The sequence below is a fragment of the Schistocerca gregaria genome, chromosome X (assembly GCF_023897955.1).
Source record: "Schistocerca gregaria isolate iqSchGreg1 chromosome X, iqSchGreg1.2, whole genome shotgun sequence".
Classification (NCBI taxonomy): domain Eukaryota; kingdom Metazoa; phylum Arthropoda; class Insecta; order Orthoptera; family Acrididae; genus Schistocerca; species Schistocerca gregaria.
The window spans coordinates 489,004,341-489,024,294 of record NC_064931.1 but is presented as its reverse complement, the minus strand read 5'-3'; the positions used below and the strand labels follow the sequence as shown (position 1 = coordinate 489,024,294).

The 19,954-nt window shown below is 44.2% G+C and overlaps 1 protein-coding gene across 1 annotated transcript in view; it reads left to right on the top strand.

Moving 5' to 3' along the window:
- Positions 1 to 4,903: 4,903 nt before the first annotated feature.
- LOC126298821 (inactive hydroxysteroid dehydrogenase-like protein 1) overlaps positions 4,904 to 19,954 on the top strand; it is a 149,773-nt gene continuing 134,722 nt past the window's right edge. The window contains exon 1 of the mRNA XM_049990288.1: positions 4,904 to 5,058. Within this exon, the coding sequence (XP_049846245.1) occupies positions 4,908 to 5,058 (151 nt within the window). The 5' untranslated portion in view covers positions 4,904 to 4,907. The remainder of the gene's footprint in view (positions 5,059 to 19,954) is intronic.

Sequence of the window (19,954 nt, the reverse complement as noted above, 5' to 3'; positions counted from 1 at the left end):
TCTACTTTCTGCGCAAAATCGTCAGTAGTGAATGGAAGTTTCCCACTTCGTTCTTCATCATTCACATTCATAAAACCACCTTTAAGAGCTCTCACCCATTTCCATACAATCCAATCGTTCATACTGTCAAGAAGTATGCCTTATACAGTTGTTACAGAACGTTTAAATTATCGAAAGTTATGCTTAGGCAGCAGATTCCTACGAGGGTGGTATTCAAAGCTCATTGTACGATACAATTAGTGCCTTAATATTGGCGGGAATTATGTAGAAAAGTAGATTAAAGTACTGCCCTTCATGTAAAAATACAATTGCTAGGAAAAGTCTTCTTGTTTAATTTTTAATTCAAAACAGTGCTTACTTAAAAACGCTACTCATAAATGGGACATAATGTATGCAAAAGATATGAACGCTTTTAATTAAATGTTGTTTATTATCAAATGTACCATTGTTTGGAGTATCAAGCGAAATTGATGACTGGATTGTGGATTTCTTGGTAGGGAAGACACAACAAGGTATCTTGCATGGAGATTCATCGACAGATGTAGAAGTAAGTTCGTGTGTGCCCAAGGGAAGGGCCTGGGGACCCTTGATGTTCATGTTATATGTTAATGATCTTGCGGACAATATTAATAATATAAAATTGTGCACTTCACAAAACGGAAACACGTAGTATGCTATGACTATAATATTAATGAGCCACAGTTGGAATCGGTCAATTTCTACAAATAATTGGGTGTAACAATTTGTGGGGCTGGGAAATGGAACGATCACATAAGCTCACCGTGGTAGACATCGGTCCACTGGTAGAAAACTCGAGAAGTGAAATCTGTCTACAAAAGAGACTGCATACAAAACACTTGTGCGACCCATCCCAGAATATCGATCAAATGTGTGGGATCCGTACCGAACAGAACTAAAGGGGGATAGTGAACAGATATAAGAAACAGTCAGCACGAATAGTCAAAGGTTTGTTAGTCCCATGGGAGAGTGACACGAAGACGCTGGAAGAACTGAACTGGCACTCGCTTGAAGATAGACGCAAACTATCCCGTCAAAGCTTACTTAGAAGGCTTCTAGAACCAATTTTAGGTGATGAATATATTACAACCCTCGATGTACTGCTCTCATAGGGATCACGAAGACAAGATTAAACTGATTACAGCGCGCTAAGATACTTAAGCAATTATTCTCCTAGCGCCCCATACGTGAATGGAGCGGGAAAAGGCCCTAATAAGAGGCACAATGGGACTTATCCTCTGCCATGCACTGTACAGTGGTTTGCAGAGTATGAATGTGGATGCAGAGGGTTCATGACTCCCACGATGCCGCTCCCCACTCCCTCTTTTAGATCCCCAACTGGATAAAATTTGTTCTTATCTACATGATAAATGAAACTGAGTGCAACTGAGAAAGAGTGGCTGCAGATGTTTACAGTACAAATTACATTGTTAACAACGTCCAAGTTTTAAATTTCGCGTTTGAGGAATCGTTCACGCAGGACAGTCGTACTAATATACCGTCGTCTGACCAGCGAACAGACCCCCGTGTGGACGACATGGTAATAAACAAACTGAAAGAGTTGAAAACAAATTAGTCGCCAGGTCCGGATGGCACCCCAGTTCGGTTTTACAGAGAGTACTCTACGGCACTGGCCCCTTACCCAGCTTGCATTTATTGCAAAACTCGCGCCCAGTGCAAAGACCCAGGTGACTGGATAAATGCACAGGCGACTCCTGTGTATAAGAAAGGCAAAAGAACGGACCGGGAAAATTACGCACCAATATCTCTGACATCGGTTTGCTTCAGAATCTTTGAACATATTCTCAGTTCGAATGTAATAAACTTTCTTGAGACCGAGAGGCTTATGTCCATGAATCAGCACCGTTAGATGGCATCGCTCGTGCAAAACTCAGCTTGCCCTTTTTCTCACATGATCTACTGTCGACCATGGATGAAGGGCAACATGCAGATTCTATATTTCTAAATTTCTGTAAAGCATTTGACGCGGTGCCCTATTGCAGACTGTTGGCGAAGGTACGAGCATATGGAATAGGTTCCCAGATATGTGAGTGGCTCGAAGATTTCTTAAGTAATAGAATGCAGTGTGTTGACCTCGACGGCCAGTGTTAATCAGAGACAAGTTTATCGCGAGGAGTGACCCAGGGAAGTGTGATAGGACTGCTATTATTTTTTGTTACATGAATGATCTGTTGCACACAATGGGCAGAAATGTGCGGTTGTTTGTTGATGACGCTGTGGTGTACGGGAAGGCGTCAAAATTGAGTGGCTGTAGGAGGAGGCAAAAAAGCATACTAAGCAGCGACTCAAAAGCTTCCTTACGAAATCCAAACCTCTCTTTGTAAACGTGCCGCTAGACAACGCAAACGGGTCTCTTCTCTCCATTAAAACCCTCATTTGTGGGATGTCTACCTCTTTCTCCATATATTCTTTGCAGTCCAGTTAGTGCATAGAATTCGATATTTAACACTCTGAAACCGAAGAGCACGCCTTACTCTCAAACTTTACTCCTACTACTGCTTATGGGTAAATTTTGGCCTTATTTACTCCTTAAGTTACTTAAGTAGTAACGCACTCTCTGAATGTGCTCTCCGCCAATTATGGAGTAAATAAATTTATTTTAGGAGCAATGAATAATTTACTCCTGTAGAAATTTGCTCCTTTAGCTCTGAACCCTCATCTGGAAGTTACCAATTTTCTTCTGTCTTTGTAACTTACTACTCTAGTTTCACGTGCGCTTGGTTGGTTCTCATAACCCTTAGACAAAATTTCTAGTTAATGTGATGAATGGATGTAGGAAAAAATAGTGTGTGAATTCCTAAGGGACCAAACTGCTGAGGTCATCGGTCTCTAGACTTACACACTACTTAAACTAGCTTACACTAACTTATGCTAAGAACATCACACGCACCCATGCCTGAGGTAGGACTCGAACCTCCGGGGGAGGGGGGGGGGGGGAAGAGGAGGGGAGCTGCGCAATAAGTGACATGGCGCCACAAACCGCATGGCCACTCAACGTGGCTCTAGATGTAGAAAAATGTAGGTTAATGCGGATGAGGACGAAAAAAAAAACCGTAATATTCAGATACAGCATTAATAGTGTCGTGTCTGACAGTTACGTCGTTCAAATATCTCGACGTAGTGTTTGCAAATCGACATGAACTGGAACGAGCATGTGAGGACTGCGGTAGGGAAGGCGAATGGTCGACTTCCATTTATTGGGAGGATTTTGTAGTGCTGTGGTTCAGCACTAAACTAGACCGCATATAGGCCTCTAGTGAGACCTATTCTTCAGTACTGTTGCGGTGTTTGGGATCCGCTCCTGGTAGGATTAAAGGATGACATCGAAGCAATTCAGAGGCGGGCTATTAGATTTGTTACCAGTAGGCTCGAACAACACGCACGTGTGATGGAGATGCTTCAGGAACTCAAATGGAAATCGCTGGAGGTAAGGCGAAGTTGTTTTCAAGCAACATTGTTTAGAAATAGTTGAGATCCGGTATTTGAGCTGACTGCAGAACGGCACCGTTGCTGCCAGTATACACTGAAGAGCCAGAGAAACTGTTACACCTGGCTAATATCGTGTAGGGCCCCCGAGAGCACCCAGAAGTGCCGCATCACGACGTAGCATGGACTCTGATAATGTCTGAAGTAGTGCTGGAGGGAACTGACACCATGAATCCTGCAGGGCTGCCCATAAATCCGTAAGAGTACGAGGGGTTGGAGATCCCTTCTGAACAGCACGTCACAAGACATCCCAGATATGCTGAATAATGTTCAGGTCCGGGGAGTTTGGTGGGACGTGGAAGAGTTTAAACTCAGAAGAGTGTTCCTGAAGTTACTCTGTAGCAATTCTGGACGTGTGGGGCGTCGCTTTGTCCTGCTCCAATTGCCCAACTCCGTCGGAATCCACAATGCACACGAATGGATAGAGGTGATCAGACAGCACTCTTACGTACGTGTCACCTGTCAGAGTCATATATATACGTATTATGGGTCTCATATGACTCCAGCTGCACACGCCCTGTACCATTGCAGAGTCTCTACCAGTTTCAACAGTCCCTTCCTGACATGCAGGGTCGTAAATTCCTGGGGTTGTCTCCATACCCGTACACGTCCATCCGCTAGATATAATTTGAAACGAGACTCGTCCGACCAAGCAACATGTTTCCAGTCATCAATAGTCAAATGTCTATGTTGCCGACCGAGCGAGGTGGCGCAGTGGTTAGCACACTGGACTCGCATTCGGAAGGACGCCGGTTCATTCCCGCGTCCGTGATTTCTCTAAAGCGCTCCAGGCAAATTCCGGGATGGTTCCTTTGAAAGGGCACGGCCGACTTCCTTCCCCGTCCTTCCTCGAACTTTTGTATTTTTTTGGTTCTAATAAAACCCCATGTCATTCCAAGTATGTGTGTCAATTTGTACCTCTCTATCTACATTATTCCTTGATTTATTCAGTTTTCAAATTTGTACTGACTCTTTGATCACCCGGTATATTTGAATACGCATGCCTATACCAGTTTCTTTGGCGCTTTAGTGTATATTTCGCGTAAGATAATAAACGAGAAATTAGGGCTCATGCGGAGGCATATAGACAGTCGTTTTTCCATTGCTCTGTTTGCGAGTGGAATAGGAAAGGAAATGACTCGGAGTGGTACAGGGTGCCCTCCGCCACGCACCGTACGGTGGCTGCGGAGTATGTACGTGGATGTAGGTGCAGATCTCTACGCAGAGGCCGATAACTTTTCAGGTAGTCTAGGTATCTAACGTGCAGCAACGTGATGTGAGAGCCGATGCCCCCCCGACCCCCCCCTCCCCCCCCCCCCCCCCCCCCACTTTTAGACGGCTGACCAGGAAAGCGGCCGCGGCGGGCGCGCGCCTCAGTCGCCATGGAGACGCTGCTGTGGCTGCTGGCTGGCCTGGGCTGCGTGCTGCTGGCCTGGGTGGTGGCCGCGCTAGCCTGCACAGCTCTGCCCGCCCTCTGGCTGTGGCTGCGCCCCGACTCCGTGGACCTCGTCCGCAAGTTCGGCCAGTGGGCTGGTGAGTCACATCGATTTCTACCGGCGCATCTTCGTATTTCCACACTCAAAGGGCACTATGTGGCAGATGTGGATCTAACTGGAGATCCCAAAAACAGAAGATCTGTTCTAACCGTGATGTAAAAAAATATTACCATTATATTTAAACTCTTTAAGTGCTATATTGTTATTATTATTAAACTCACAGTCACCTGTGGCACATTATATGTGGAGGCTACGGAAAATTATGTTTAGTTGGAGGGGGGAGAAGCGGTGAAAAACTAGTACTAGGGCGACGCAGATAGTTCCTAGCACTGCCCGCGGGGAGAAACCTCGAAACTTAAGGTGGAGTTCTGGGATGTATCTACTGAGACACGAACTCATGTAATAATAGTAATCCGAGGTATATTATTTTAAAACAACCATCCAGAACGCACAGTTTTAAAATAAATATTACCAGTGTCGACGTAAGAGTGTTTGCATCCGATACGCGAATTACGAGTTTCTATACTCTGATTAAGAACATTATACTTTATGTGCTTGGCATCAGACTGCCAGAAGGAAGAATTTCTTAACATGGGTTTATTATTTAAGTTGAACATGGTAATGTTTTGTACAGATTTTTTATATACATTATTGTACCAGGACACTGCTATTTTTTGAAGCTTTATTCAAGAGTTGTAGTGTTAGGCGATAAGCTTATTCCCGTTGCATGCCATTTCCATGCATTTTCCATATCTCATCGTTGACACTTAGATGTCAAATTTTCTGCCGATTGTATTTGTGCTGCAGATGAAGTTGCTTTAGTTGATGTACATTTTTCTCTAGAGTATATATTGTCTTTGAGTAGTTTTGTTAAAATTTTCCTATTCTATGAACTTGATAACATTACTTACGTCAAGTTGAGAAAAAATAAATATAGACAAAAGCAGCTCAATCTTCGCTACAAATACAATACACAGAAATATTTGACAGCTACAACGTCAACAATGAGATATGGAAATCGCTTGAAAATGACAATGCAGCCGAAGTAAGCTTATCGCCTAACTGTACAACTCTTACATAAAATTTCAAAAAATAGTGGCATCTTCGTGTAATAATATATATAAAATGTCGATATCCCTTACGCTGCAGGCCCTGAGGCATACAAAATGGTAATATTTATTTGAAAAAAAAAAAATGGCTCTGAGCGCTATGGGACTTAACATATGAAGTCATCAGTCCCCTAGAACTTAGAACTACTTAAACCTAACCAACCTAAGGACATCACACAGGATTCGAACCTGCGACCGTAGCGGTCACGCGGTTCCAGACTGAAGCGCCTAGAACCGCTCGGCCACATCGGCCGGCATTTATTTGAAGGTTGTGCTGTTTGGAGCGCACTTTGCAATAGAATACCTTACGAATTACAGTCAATAAATTGCTCCACAAATATTCTATCTGTAATTATCAAATAAAAAATAACTTTCTTTAGTATGTGTCGTAGATGGTCATGCCAGAACGGTTCTTTGAAAGCGCAACTTCGTGATTATGAACTTGTTGTAGATTTAAATAACAATATTCGACGTTTAGTCTACGACGAGTACTTCTGTTTGCCTCAGAAATGGGCGCTTGATTTGCCCAAAAAAGAAAAACAAGGACATATATAAGAAACTAAATTAATAAATATTTATAATTTTTCAATCTGGCTTATTTTTTACTTGCTACAAATCTTATCTACATCTATATATACACGACGAGTTACCTAAAAATTGTACGCCTTTAATTTCGTAAGCCGTTCAGAATACACTCCTGGAAATTGAAATAAGAACACCGTGAATTCATTGTCCCAGGAAGAGGAAACTTTATTGACACATTCCTGGGGTCAAATACATCACATGATCACACTGACAAAACCACAGGCACATAGACACAGGCAACAGAGCATGCACAATGTCGGCACTAGTACAGTGTATATCTACCTTTCGCAGCAATGCAGGCTGCTATTCTCCCATGGAGACGATCGTAGAGATGCTGGATGTAGTCCTGTGGAACGGCTTGCCATGCCACTTCCACCTGGTGCCTCAGTTGGACCAGCGTTCTTGCTGGACGTGCAGACCGCGTGAGACGACGCTTCATCCAGTCCCAAACATGCTCAATGGGGGGCAGATCCGGAGATCTTGCTGGCCAGGGTAGTTGACTTACACCTTCTAGAATACGTTGGGTGGCACGGGATACATGCGGACGTGCATTGTCCTGTTGGAACAGCAAGTTCCCTTGCCGGTCTAGGAATGGTAGAACAATGGGTTCGATGACGGTTTGGATGTACCGCGCACTATTCAGTGTCCCCTCGACGATCACCAGAGGTGTACGGCCAGTGTAGGAGATCGCTCCTCACACCATGATGCCAGGTGTTGGCCCTGTGTGCCTCGGTCGTATGCAGTCCTGATTGTGGCGCTCACCTGCACGGCGCCAAACACGCATACGACCATCATTGGCACCAAGGCAGAAGCGACTCTCATCGCTGAAGACGACACGTCTCTATTCGTCCCTCCATTCACGCCTGTCGCGACACCACTGGAGGCGGGCTGCACGATGTTGGGGCGTGAGCGGAAGACGGCCTAACGGTGTGCGGGACCGTAGCCCAGCTTCATGGAGACGGTTGCGAATGGTCCTCGCCGATACCCCAGGAGCAACAGTGTCCCTAATTTGCTGGGAAGTGGCGGTGCGGTCCCCTACGTCACTTCGTAGGATCCTACGGTCTTGGCGTGCATCCGTGTGTCGCTGCGGTCCGGTCCCAGGTCGACGGGCACGTGCACCTTCCGCCGACCACTGGCGACAACATCGATGTACTGTGGAGACCTCACGCCCCACGTGTTGAGCAATTCGGCGGTACGTCCACCCTGCCTCCCGCATGCCCACTATACGTCCTCGCTCAAAGTCCGTCAACTGCACATACGGTTCACGTCCACTCTGTCGCGGCATGCTACCAGTGTTAAAGACTGCGATGGAGCTCCGTATGCCACGGCAAACTGGCTGACACTGACGGCGGCGGTGCACAAATGCTGCGCAGCTAGCGCCATTCGACGGCCAACACCGCGGTTCCTGGTGTGTCCGCTGTGCCGTGCGTGTGATCATTGCTTGTATAGCCCTCTCGCAGTGTCCGGAGCAAGTATATTGGGTCTGACACACCGGTGTCAATGTGTTCTTTTTTCCATTTCCAGGAGTGTATGAAAAGAGGTTCTCTGCATCTGAGAGACAGTACACAAAGGGGCACATAATTTTGTTGCATGTTTAATGTAATTATCTCTTGTATCGACCGAGGTATGGACGCAAATTTGTTTTTTAATGTGTACTTTTTTTCACGTCTCTGTTGGAAATTCTTTACATTATCACTAGTTTCGGTCACACTGGATCATCTTCAGATGTATGTACGTTCCTAAGTAACCCATCGTGTCTGCATCGGAAATAGACATAAAACTACTGTCTGATGTGTAGTTTCAATACAGATACGAAGGGTTGTTTACTTATTTACATAGATCTGATGATGATCGAGTGTGATCTAGTTATACTGTAAAAAATATGCAATCGTGACGGGAAAATAATCGGTACGTAATTTTTTAAAAATATTAACACAGTTTCTAAATTCTCTTGCGACGAATATGCCAGGCATAGCGCAAATTTATTTATTTTAGTGGAAATATATACTTTTTAGCGGCACTCTATAGCTCTTTATACGTCAGAGGTACTCCAGTAGCTTACTGGTCGCTCCGATTCACCGATGGGGAATGCCAGCTCCAGTAAAGCGCGGTCATGGTTAAACCAGTCTTCGCGTTTAGAAGGACTTACTGCTGTGTGCATTCGACCGTCAATTTATATCAGTTTAGATTAGGTTTATGTGAGGTCGCAACCACCACTCATTCCACCCATCTATGTGAAACATAAGAACTGTTAATCTAATTATTTGTTGTATCGACCGAGGTATTGACGCGAATTTGATTTATAGTGTATACTATTTAACGTATACTATTTTATGTTTTTGTTATGATCTGAAATAACAAAGCGACTTATATTGTGAGAACGACTATAATGAATTCACTAAATGCAGCAGAGACCGTATTGTATCTTCGCGGTAAAGATTTATGCGCGAAATCGCACGCACGAACTACGAGGCCGTGCTGAAGAGTAACGCCTCCGATTTTTATACGTAAAAAACTGTTGAAGCTTTTTAAACGAAACAAACGTTATTAACATTCTACACCTTCATTTTTCATATCTATGTATTTATTTCTCAACAGGGTCACCCTAGCGACGAACACATTTCTTTCAACGACGGACCAGTTTTTTGATACCGTCACTGTAGAATGTTTGACTTTGTTGACGGAGGCATAGCCTCACTTCTGGTTGCACCGCTTCATCACTATTAAAATGAAGTTCTCGAAGTTCTTCTTTAAGTTTTGGAGACATGAAATTGGATGGGGCCAACTCGAGACTCCATGGAGAATGATCGAAGACAGTGAACCAAAGGCGTCGGATTGTTGCAGATATCGCAACACTCGTGTGTGCTCCAACATCGTCGTTCTAAAGCTGAAGGTACTTCATGAGTGGGAGAAGTCTCCGAATTCGAAACTCGATTACAGCACGCTGCTTCTCACGCAACGTCATAGTTACGTTTCACACCCCCATGTCCCCGCGCTACAATTCGGAGTCATCTAGCAGCAGAGAGCTGCAAATATGTTGACATGAAGAATCAAGATGTAAAACGTTAAAAACGTTTGTTTTGTTTAATAAGCTTTAGGGGTTTTCGCATAAAAAAATCGCCGGCCGCGGTGGTCTCGCGGTTCTAGGCGTGCAGTCCGGAACCGTGCGACTGCTACGGTCTCAGGTTCGAATCCTGCTTCGGGCATGGATGTGTGTGATGTCCTTAGGTTAGTTAGGTTTAAGTAGTTCTAAGTTCTAGGGGACTGATGACCACAGCAGTTGAGTCCCATAGTGCTCAGAGCCATTTAAAAAAAAAAAAATTCGAAGGCATTACCTTTCAGCACGCCATAGTATTTGCTGCCAAATTGTATCTAGTGATGCTATTGTACCATAAATGAAAATTATGCCACGGTTTTAAGTTTTGGCTGTATGCGTAATGCAGGTTATGTGATTGAGGATGGACAGGAAAGGGCAAAAGTAGATTACGGCAGCGGAAAGAATGCAAACCCAATTTGCATTGAATGTCGCCTCGTAAAGCCAGGAATTCGTCAGAGACAAACCGTTACTCAGTGGGAGTGTCACAGAAGTTCTGATTAAATAATAATCGATTAACTTGTCGTACAGATCCATGTTTTTGCTGTTTCTGCCTATACGCTAGGGAAGGTTTTCTTCTGCACTTTGCTTAATGGCTAGTATAGAGAAATGCCATCACTTGATCAAGAAATGGTTGTTTCTGAATTCTGCTAACCTGCTACTCGACCGACACATTGAGCCACTTGCTGACTTGCGAAGAGAAGCTGGAATCTTTCCCTTTTTCACAAAGCCTACCGCAAACAGAATTAATTTTTATTCTGAATCGCAATGCACGCTGATTTCAAACTTCCTGGCAAATAAAAACTGCGTTCCGGATCGGGATTTGAACCTGTGACCTTTTACTTTCGCCAGTAAGTGTTGTCGTGCTTGTATAGCTCAGCCGATAGAGCAAGAGTCCGCTAAATGCAAAGGTTCTGCCACACTGTTTCAATCTCTCAGGAAGTTTCAGCCTACATCATAGTTGGAAAAAAGAACCTTATCCAAATTAGAGGTTCTTCAAGCCACTGTGCACCTACTTAGACTATAAACAGATCACCGGTTTAGCGAACGAATTGACGAAGACAGTCACATAAATAAATAGACACAGGATAAGTTTGTAAGAAAACCTGTTCTGCCAACTTAACTGCTGGAGAAATGGAAACGAATTCTCTGACATTTCGTTCAGTTCATCCATGGGAGTATTATTGAAAGTTAGTACAGTTGGACAACACTTTTAGACGGGATTAATCTCACTTCGTTTCACCATGAAACCGATTATACCGCGTTAAACAAATCGGTTTTCTCGAACAAACAGAAAAAAAACTGTAGCTCCGCTTTTAAATATATACTCAGCAAATGAACAGCGCGTACTAGAAATTACTTTTATAATAACAGTGCGCTGGTGGCACTCCAGTATAGAACATGGGAACAGTGTGTGCAGAGATTTGTAGAAGGCTGAAGAACGATCCAAGCTAACTATGCGAAAAACTGACTATGACATTTTATAATTAAACTTTTCGCAATAATCGGCACCTTCGTTCAAACGTTTCCATACACGACTGTTAAATGTTCCTGTAAATGCCAAGTTTCTTCACTGCAGTGACCTCCTGCGCTGCCCTCCTTTGTATGCAAGTGCATCCCCAGCGATAGTGGCGGGGTGGGGGGCAATGATGTCCCCCTCGTCCAAAAAGAATTTGTGGTCTCCGAAAAACGAACTCACGTCCCACCGCGCTACATAGCCGTACACGTCATTTCAGTACCAGTTTCAAGAACGCTAGAGTATGTAGTGGGTTGGGTTGGGTTGTTTGGGGGAAGAGACCAAACTGCGTTGTCATCGGTCTCATGGGGTTAGGGAAGGAAGCGGGCCGCGCCCTTTCAAAAGAACCACCCCGGCATTTGCCTGGATCGATTTAGGGAAATCACGGAAAACCTAAATCGGGAACGCGAGTCCAGTGTGCTAACCGCTGCGAGAGTATGTAGTGATTATTGACTCGTAGCAAGTGTACCCGAGGTCATTTGTCACGAAGTTAAAAAACTATTTCGCTCTTTGTCGATGTTCTCGCTGCAAGTGATAATCCCAGATGATTCTGAGTTCTTTAAGCCTCGAGTAACATTGTGTCTTCAGTTTGCGATGTTTTCATCGTGTTATCAGACATTGTGAAAAACTACTAAAATGTGAATATGGAAAGAAAAGAAAGAGTCGTGTGGCATCGTTAGCTGGGAGACCCTGAGGGGTTGTTCAGCCGCCTAATGGGTAAGGATTTCCTTCCTCCACACAGTGGCCCTTTTCACCCGGTATGTGAGACTGGTGTGTCAACTACATCAATTCAGTATAGGTGACAGCAATAGGTGTGTGGATCGTCTGGTGTCTTGTTCGGTTGTATGATAATAGAAGGAAGAGTGCCAGCACATATAGTCTGCTTCTATCGGGTAGTACCAAGAGCACCGCCGCGATTCATGGCACCATCCGGCGGACGGATCATCGTTCATGGACAGTGTCACACGCTCTCACTTCATGGGACACTGCACAGCACTTTGGAATTTAATCCAGAACACCGGTGCTAAACCCGGTGATCGGAAAGTTGATGATGACACCACACCATCTCCATCCCCTTGAAGGTCAAACACTATTGCCGAAAATTACTTCCGCTACCAGGATTCGAACTGGCTGCATCCGAATCGAGTACTACTGTGCAGGCGTTAGTTAGGGACCTCTGTTACGGAGGCAGGTTACATTCTAAGTAGTAGCCCATACCACGTGATACTCTTCTTACGTGATCTGAGGTAGTAGAAACCTATGAGAGATAGATGTAAAGTTTTATTACTAAAAAAAAAAATAAAGTTTCCTAATTTTTTTTTTTTTGGTTACGGATACATTTATGAAGCTCTCTTAAACACCGAAATCCCCCTGCCACAGTTCCGTAGTACATCGCTAGTAGTCCCAAGCAACCCATTTTCCGACGGTGCTTGGCAGAACAGGATAATACATATTAAATAAGAAGACCTTTCCTAATGTCTACAAAATTACATTTACTTTGTCACGAAACGGCTTTCGGCTTCTTAGGCCATCCTCGGGTGACAACTGTGCCGCAAACACTGATAAAAATTATTTGCGACTTATACAGATATTATTTGTACAGAAGATACGAAAATGGCGTACAGTGTTTACATAGGAAAACATTACATTATTTTGCCACATAGTAACAATTACATTAACTAAAAAGAGTAGAAAACAATTTTTTTAAAACCACTATACGTCATTTTTTAATCCACTGTTCAGATAATGTCTGTGTAAGTCGCACATCATTTTTATCTGTGTTTACGACATTCCGTTGTCACCTGAAGATGGCGTTAGAAGCTTAAACCCGGTTCGTGGCCAAAAAAATATAATTTTTCAGAATATTAGTAAGTGTTTTCATATTTTATATTATTTGGTATCTGTTAACCATGGCCAAGTCCGATACTTTTCTCCAATACCACCTTCTGCTAAGTAATGGCCCCACGCTCTACTCTGAAGACCTTTTTCTACCTAACAAGTCCGCGCTCACTAATCCGCAACAGTCGCCGAGAAAAACAGAAAATTGCCGAAGCACAATACGACGCCCGCGCGCAGGAATGCTTTGTAGGCCTTCCCTGCCGGAAAAATAACCTCGTTGATCACGAAGGATCACTGACTCCAGACTTCCAAAACAATAACCACTTGAAAAGACAAACTTCGGCCCAGGTTGGCCAATTCTTGCCACCTAGTCCCCACGAGGGCCGACGGGCGACTCCTCGATTTCACTAGCTCGCAAAACGCTTCACGATATTATTACCGCTTAGGCATTCCAGCCAGTCAGAAGTATGTAGGAATTCTAGTTGGCCATTTCCTTCTGCTGCTTCCAGCGCTTCTGTAAGGTGCTGCTCGCTGACAGGGCTTCAACAACTTTTTCTCCAACCACCACCCTTTAGGAGGATTAGAAAAAGTCAAGCCCATCAACTTCAGGCCGAACTAAAACGTCCTCCTCCCTCCCTCCCCCCCCCCCCCCCCCCCCCCGCAGGGGAAACTAACCGATCTCAGTGCAATAGCGAACAAGCCTAGTACGCACGTGTGACCAGGAAATGAGACGTTAACGGCATTCCTTTACCCAAGTAGGTAGCCAGTTGCTGGCGTGGCATCCATACGAGTATCTGCTTGACACACGCTATTCTGAAGCAAACTGAGCAGCATATACAACAGCTAAGGAAGCAGCAGTTGTCTTTTGTCCACATGGCGTCTGTGAACCCGAAATATTTAACGCAATGAATTACTGTCATCTACATTTATACTCTGCAAGCCACCCAGCGGTGTGTGGTGGAGGGCACTTTACGTGCCTCTGTCATTACCTCCCTTTCCTGTTCCAGTCGCGTATGGTTCGCGGGAAGAACGACTGCCGGAAAGCCTCCGTGCGCTCTCGAATCTGTCTAATTTTACATTCGTGATCTCCTCGGGAGGTATAAGTAGGGGGAAGCAATATATTTGATACCTCATCCAGAAACGCACCCTCTCGAAACCCTGGACAAGAAGCTACATTGCGATGCAGAGCGCCTCTCTTGCAGAGTCTGCCACTTGAGTTTACTATACATCTCCGTAACGCTATCACGCTTACCAAACAACCCTGTGACGAAACGCGCCGCTCTTCTTTGGATCTTCTCCATCTCCTCCGTCAACCCGACCTGGTACAGTTCCCACACTGATGAGCAATACTCAGGTCTAAGTCAGACGAGTGTTTTGTAAGCCACCTCCTTTGTTGATGGTCTACATTTTCTAAGGACTCTCCCAATGAATCTCAACCTGGCACCCGCCTTACCAACAATTAATTTTATATGATCATTCCACTTCAAATCGTTCCGTACGCATACTCCCAGATATTTAACAGAAGTAACTGCTACCAGTGTTTGTTCCGCTATCATATAATCATACAATAAAGGATCCTTCTTTCTATGTATTCGCAATACATTACATTTGTCTATGTTAAGGGTCAGTTGCCACTCCCTGCACCAAGTGCCTATACGCTGCAGATCTTCCTGCATTTCGCTGCAATTTTCTAATACTGCAACTTCTCTGTATACTACAGCATCATCCGCGAAAAGCCGCATGGAGGAGGAGGAGGAGATTAGTGTTTAACGTCCCGTCGACAACGAGGTCATTAGAGACGGAGCACAAGCTCGGATTAGGGAAGGATGGGGAAGGAAATCGGCCGTTCCCTTTGAAAGGAACCATCCCGGCATTTGCCTGAAATGATCTAGGGAAATCACGGAAAACCTAAATCAGGATGGCCGGACGCGGGATTGAACCGAAAAGCCGCATGGAACTTCCGACACTATCTACTAGGTCATTTATATGTATTGTGAAAAGCAATGGTTCCATAACATCCCCTGTGGCACGACAGAGGTTACTTTAACGTCTGTAGACGTCTCTCCATTGAGAACAACACGCGGTGTTCTGTTTGCTAAAAACTCTTCAATCCAGCCACCCAGCTGGTCTGATATTCCGTAGGCTCTTACTGTTGCAGTATGGTCCTACACACGTAGAAGACAGAGACCGACTCAACACACTTCCCTCAAAATAAAGCCAGGAGAAGAGTAGTATGGCTAGCGAATATATGTATTGTGATGGTGCAGTTAAAATTCTCAACTTCTTGAACAGGTACCTACATGACGACCGCGAGTAAACATATATTATTCTTACTGCTCGTTTTTGTGCAGTCGAACTTCCTTTCTAAGTGATGAGTTACCCCAGAAATTTTTGCGTAAGCCATTGCTGAGTGGAAATATGCAAAACATGTCCGGAAGTTGATTCATTTGTTTCCAAGACTAGAGATTATACGAAGCGCGAAAGTAGCTGAACTTAATTGTTTGAGAAACTCGGTAAAAAGCTTCTTTCAGTTCAAGTGTTCATCAACATGTACACCCCAAAATTTGGAGCATTCTACCCTATTTACTGACTACTCTTCATATGGCTGCATCAGTTGTTGTTATGATTCTATTTGTTATACAGAACTGAATACAGTGTGTTTTCTGAAAATGTGAGCAGAGTCCATTTTCAGATAGCAACTTAAGAATTCTTTGGAAAACATCATTAACAATCTCTTTCTGTTGCCTTCTCTCTGACGGAGTTTATTATAACACTAGTAAAGTCAGCAGAAGTACTAATTCTGCGTGTTGAATGTTGAGTAGAAAGTCATTCACTTATATAAGGATCAGTACTGGGCTCAACTCTATGCGATACTCCCCAGTCATTACGATTTTCTACCTGTCCGACTTTGAATTATTGACCACAACTTTTTAATTCTGTTTGTTAAGTATGATGCAAACCAGTTGTGTGTAAAGCCATCAATTCCATAAAACTTTAGTTTTTCTAGCAAGAAGAGGGTAACATGATGTGTGTAATCAAACGCCTTGGAAAGTTCACAGAAAATACCAACTGTCTATATTTTAATATTTGAGGCATGTGATATTTGGTGGATGGGTGTGTAAATAGCATTCTAAGTTGAGTAACCCTTCTGGAATCCAAACTATGATATGCTAAATATTTTTTTCTACTTAAATGTGAGACTACTCTTGAGTACATTAGTACAAAATCTCTCAACAGTTGAAAAGATTAGTTATTATGATTTTCACTGATGTTTAGGGAATCAATAGCCAAATTTTAATTCGTATCTGCTATGATCTTTTGATTGTTCCTCATGATAGCTGCCGATACTGGAAATGAGACGGCACCGCCAGCCCTGTTTGAGTCGGAAGAGGCTGGGCCCGCCAATCAAGGCCTGGAAACGAATACGTATTCACTCAGGGCACAGGGCACTTGTTCGGGTTACTTTATGTTTAGCCTGCCATGGATTAGGGAAGCGCTGATGCTAGATAGTGTTGGCGAGATGTTTCAGTCAATCAGCCAACTGCTAACCCTCATTTCAGGGGCGAGCTGATAGTCGAAAACATCAGAATTACTACCAGATTTAAAGTTGCGGGGTCAGCCTTGCTTGATAAGATTCTAGAAGTCATACTACAGTCGTTCAGGGGAGCATTTCGGTGAATGTAAAGCTAACTTGTGGTCGGCAATTAGGACTACGACACTGGTGCGAAAGTGTAGCGACGAAAAGTTTCACAGCATAATAAAGATGTACGTATTTATACGACGGGTGGTCACAAAGTTTTAATTACCACCTCGAAAAAATCAAGCTCCCTCTAGGAAACTTGGCAATGGTGTAATCCTCTCCACACATTCACATTCAATGCTAAACATTTGTCCCAACTATGGATGACTTGGCAGAGACCTTGGTTGAACAAGCCTGCATTTTGGCTGTTTAGGAAACTTACCTCCTCGAAAATAACCTCGCTGTCATTCTCGAAATGCCTGCCACGCTATATCTGCATCTACATCCGCATCATACTCCGCAAGCCACCTAACGGTGTGCGACGGAGGGTTTTTCTGGTACCACTAAGTGATCCACATGTCCCTGTTCCACTCGCGAATGGCGCGTGGAAGGTAAGCCTCTGTATAACTGCAATTTCTCGAATTTTGTCATCGTGGCCGTTCGGTGAGATATGCGTGGGAAGAACTAATATGTTCTCTGACTCTTCCCGGAAAGTGCTCATCGAAATTTCAATAGCAAATCTCTCTGTCATGCACAACACCTCTCTTTTAACGTCTGCCATGATGTTTTGCGCATCTCTGCAACGGTCTCGCACCGACTAAACGATCCACTGACGAAACGGGCCGCTCGCCGATGGATCTTCTTTATCTCTTCCATCGGTCCTACCTGGTAAGGGTCCCAGACTGATGAACAGTACTGAAGAATCCGTCGAGCAAGCGCCTTGTAAACCACTCCCTTCCGTGGATGAGATTCACTTCCTTGAAATTCTTCCTATGAATCTCACCCTAGGGTCTGCTTTTCCTACTATTTGTTTTATGTGATCGTTCCACTTAAGGTCGCTCTGGCTAGTTACTCTTAGGTATTTTATAGTATACACTGTTTCCAGCAATTTGTCGTCAATAGTGTAGTTGTACAGTAGTGGATTTCTTTTGTTATGTGTGTGCAATACGTTAGATTTACTTATGTTCAGGAACAACTGTCAGAGTCTGCACAATTTATCGAACCTCTCAGGCCATTTTGCAACTCGGTACTGTCCTCTGGCGTTGCTATTTTCTTGTAGACAACCACATCATCTACGAACAGTCTTAAAGAGCGTCCGACTCTCTCTACTATATCATTAATGAACGTTGCAAGCCGAACCGTCCTATCAAGTTCCCTGGTGTACTCCGAAAATTACCTTTACATCCCTAGATTTTGTTTCATTAAGAGCGACGTTTTAAGTTCTGTCTGCAAGAAAGTCTTGAATCCAGTCGCAAACATAGTCCCATACTCTGTAAGCCCGTATTTTCTTCACTAAACGACAGTGTGGGACAGTATCGAATGCCTTATTGAAGTCGATGAACACGCCATGTACAGGGGATAGGCAAATAATGTGAAAACTTGTACTTACTTGGGAATGATTTATTAATTAGGGGTTAGACCCCCATTTACCGTAATGCAGCTGCGATTCTTCTTGGAATACTGACATATAATGATTGTATAGTCTCCAGTGGAATGTTATGCTACTCTTCGATCAGAACCTCTTCTAACTCCTGTAGTGACGAGGGAGGCGGAAATCTGCTCCGGAGTCTGCGCTGCAATACCGCCCACAAGGGTTCGATAATGTTCAAGTCCGGTGACTGTGCTGACCAGGGAAGACGCTGCAGTTCAGTTACATGCTCCTCATACCACAATTTTACTGTCCTGGCTGTGTGAATGGCAGCATTATCGTCCTGAAATATGGCATCATTGTTGGGGAACTACATTTAAATCATGGATGTACCTGATCATCTAAAATGTTCACACAATCGTTGACTGTAACACGGCCACACCATCACACTTCCACATCTATGGTTAACCGTTGGAATCAATCAGGATTGTAGGCTTCTTTTGGCGTTCTCCAGACGTAAACCGGGCCGATGTTTGGAATAAAGAAAACGTTGACTCGTCGGACCATAGGACGTGCTCCACTGATCAGCCATCCAGGTTTTATGCTCCTGGCACCATGTTTTACGCTTCTTTGCGTTGGTTGTCATCACTAATGGTTTCGAATATTCGCTTTATGGAGTTCTCTTCCTACAGTTTCGATAGATATGAGGTCTCGAAGGTGGCTATTGATCTCTGCAGTAACATTACCCGCCGTAGTTTCGTGTTGTTTTGACACAATTCGTGTTAGCGTACGACGATCTCTGTCATTTAGTTTTGATTTGCGCCAAGTTTACACGATGATGTCTTCCCATTTTTTATGTAGGCTGTCATGACTGTTGAGTCAGTTTCTCTTGAAACAAATGGTTCTGAGCACTATGGGACTTAACTTCTGAGGTCATCAGTCCCCTAGAACTTAGAACTACTCAAACCTAACTAACCTAAGGACATCACACACATCCATGCCCGAGGCAGGATTCGAACCTGCGACCGTAGCGGTCGCGCGGTTCCAGACTGTAGCGCCTAGAACCGCTCGGCCACTCCGGGGGCGCTCTTCTCGAAACATTTAATAAGTTGGCTGTCTTGGTTGCTGATGCTGCAGCTAATCGGGCGCCCCACAATCTGTCCTCCTTGGAACTCTGTTAGGTTGCACGTCGACCTCGGCCTCTGAATGCAAATACGAAGTGTGCACTACTCGTAAACAGCCTGCGCTGATGCCTAGCCCGTACTGAATACGCACAGTGCAGCGCGACACGTGCCTTACCTGCGTCGTTGACTGTCAAACACAAACATCCCATTACCACCGCTGTACACATTATTTTACCTATCCTCTGTATCTGAGCGCCGTTGTCCTCGGCGCTATGGATCTCATGGAGGAACAGAGCACGCTGAGTTTCGCTAGATGTGTTCTTGCGGAATCCATGTTGATTTTAATAGAGAAGATTTTCGTTCTCCAAAAACGTCGTAATTATTGAGCATAAAACATTTTCTATGATTCTACAACGGATTGACATCAGCGATTTAGTCTTATTGTCCTATGACCCTTCTTGAAAACGGGAATGTGGGAATGTCCTGCGCGTTTCTCTAGTGTGCCAGTATGGTCGCTAGCCGCCTACTGGTTTTATGTAAGACCAAATCCTCTTAGGG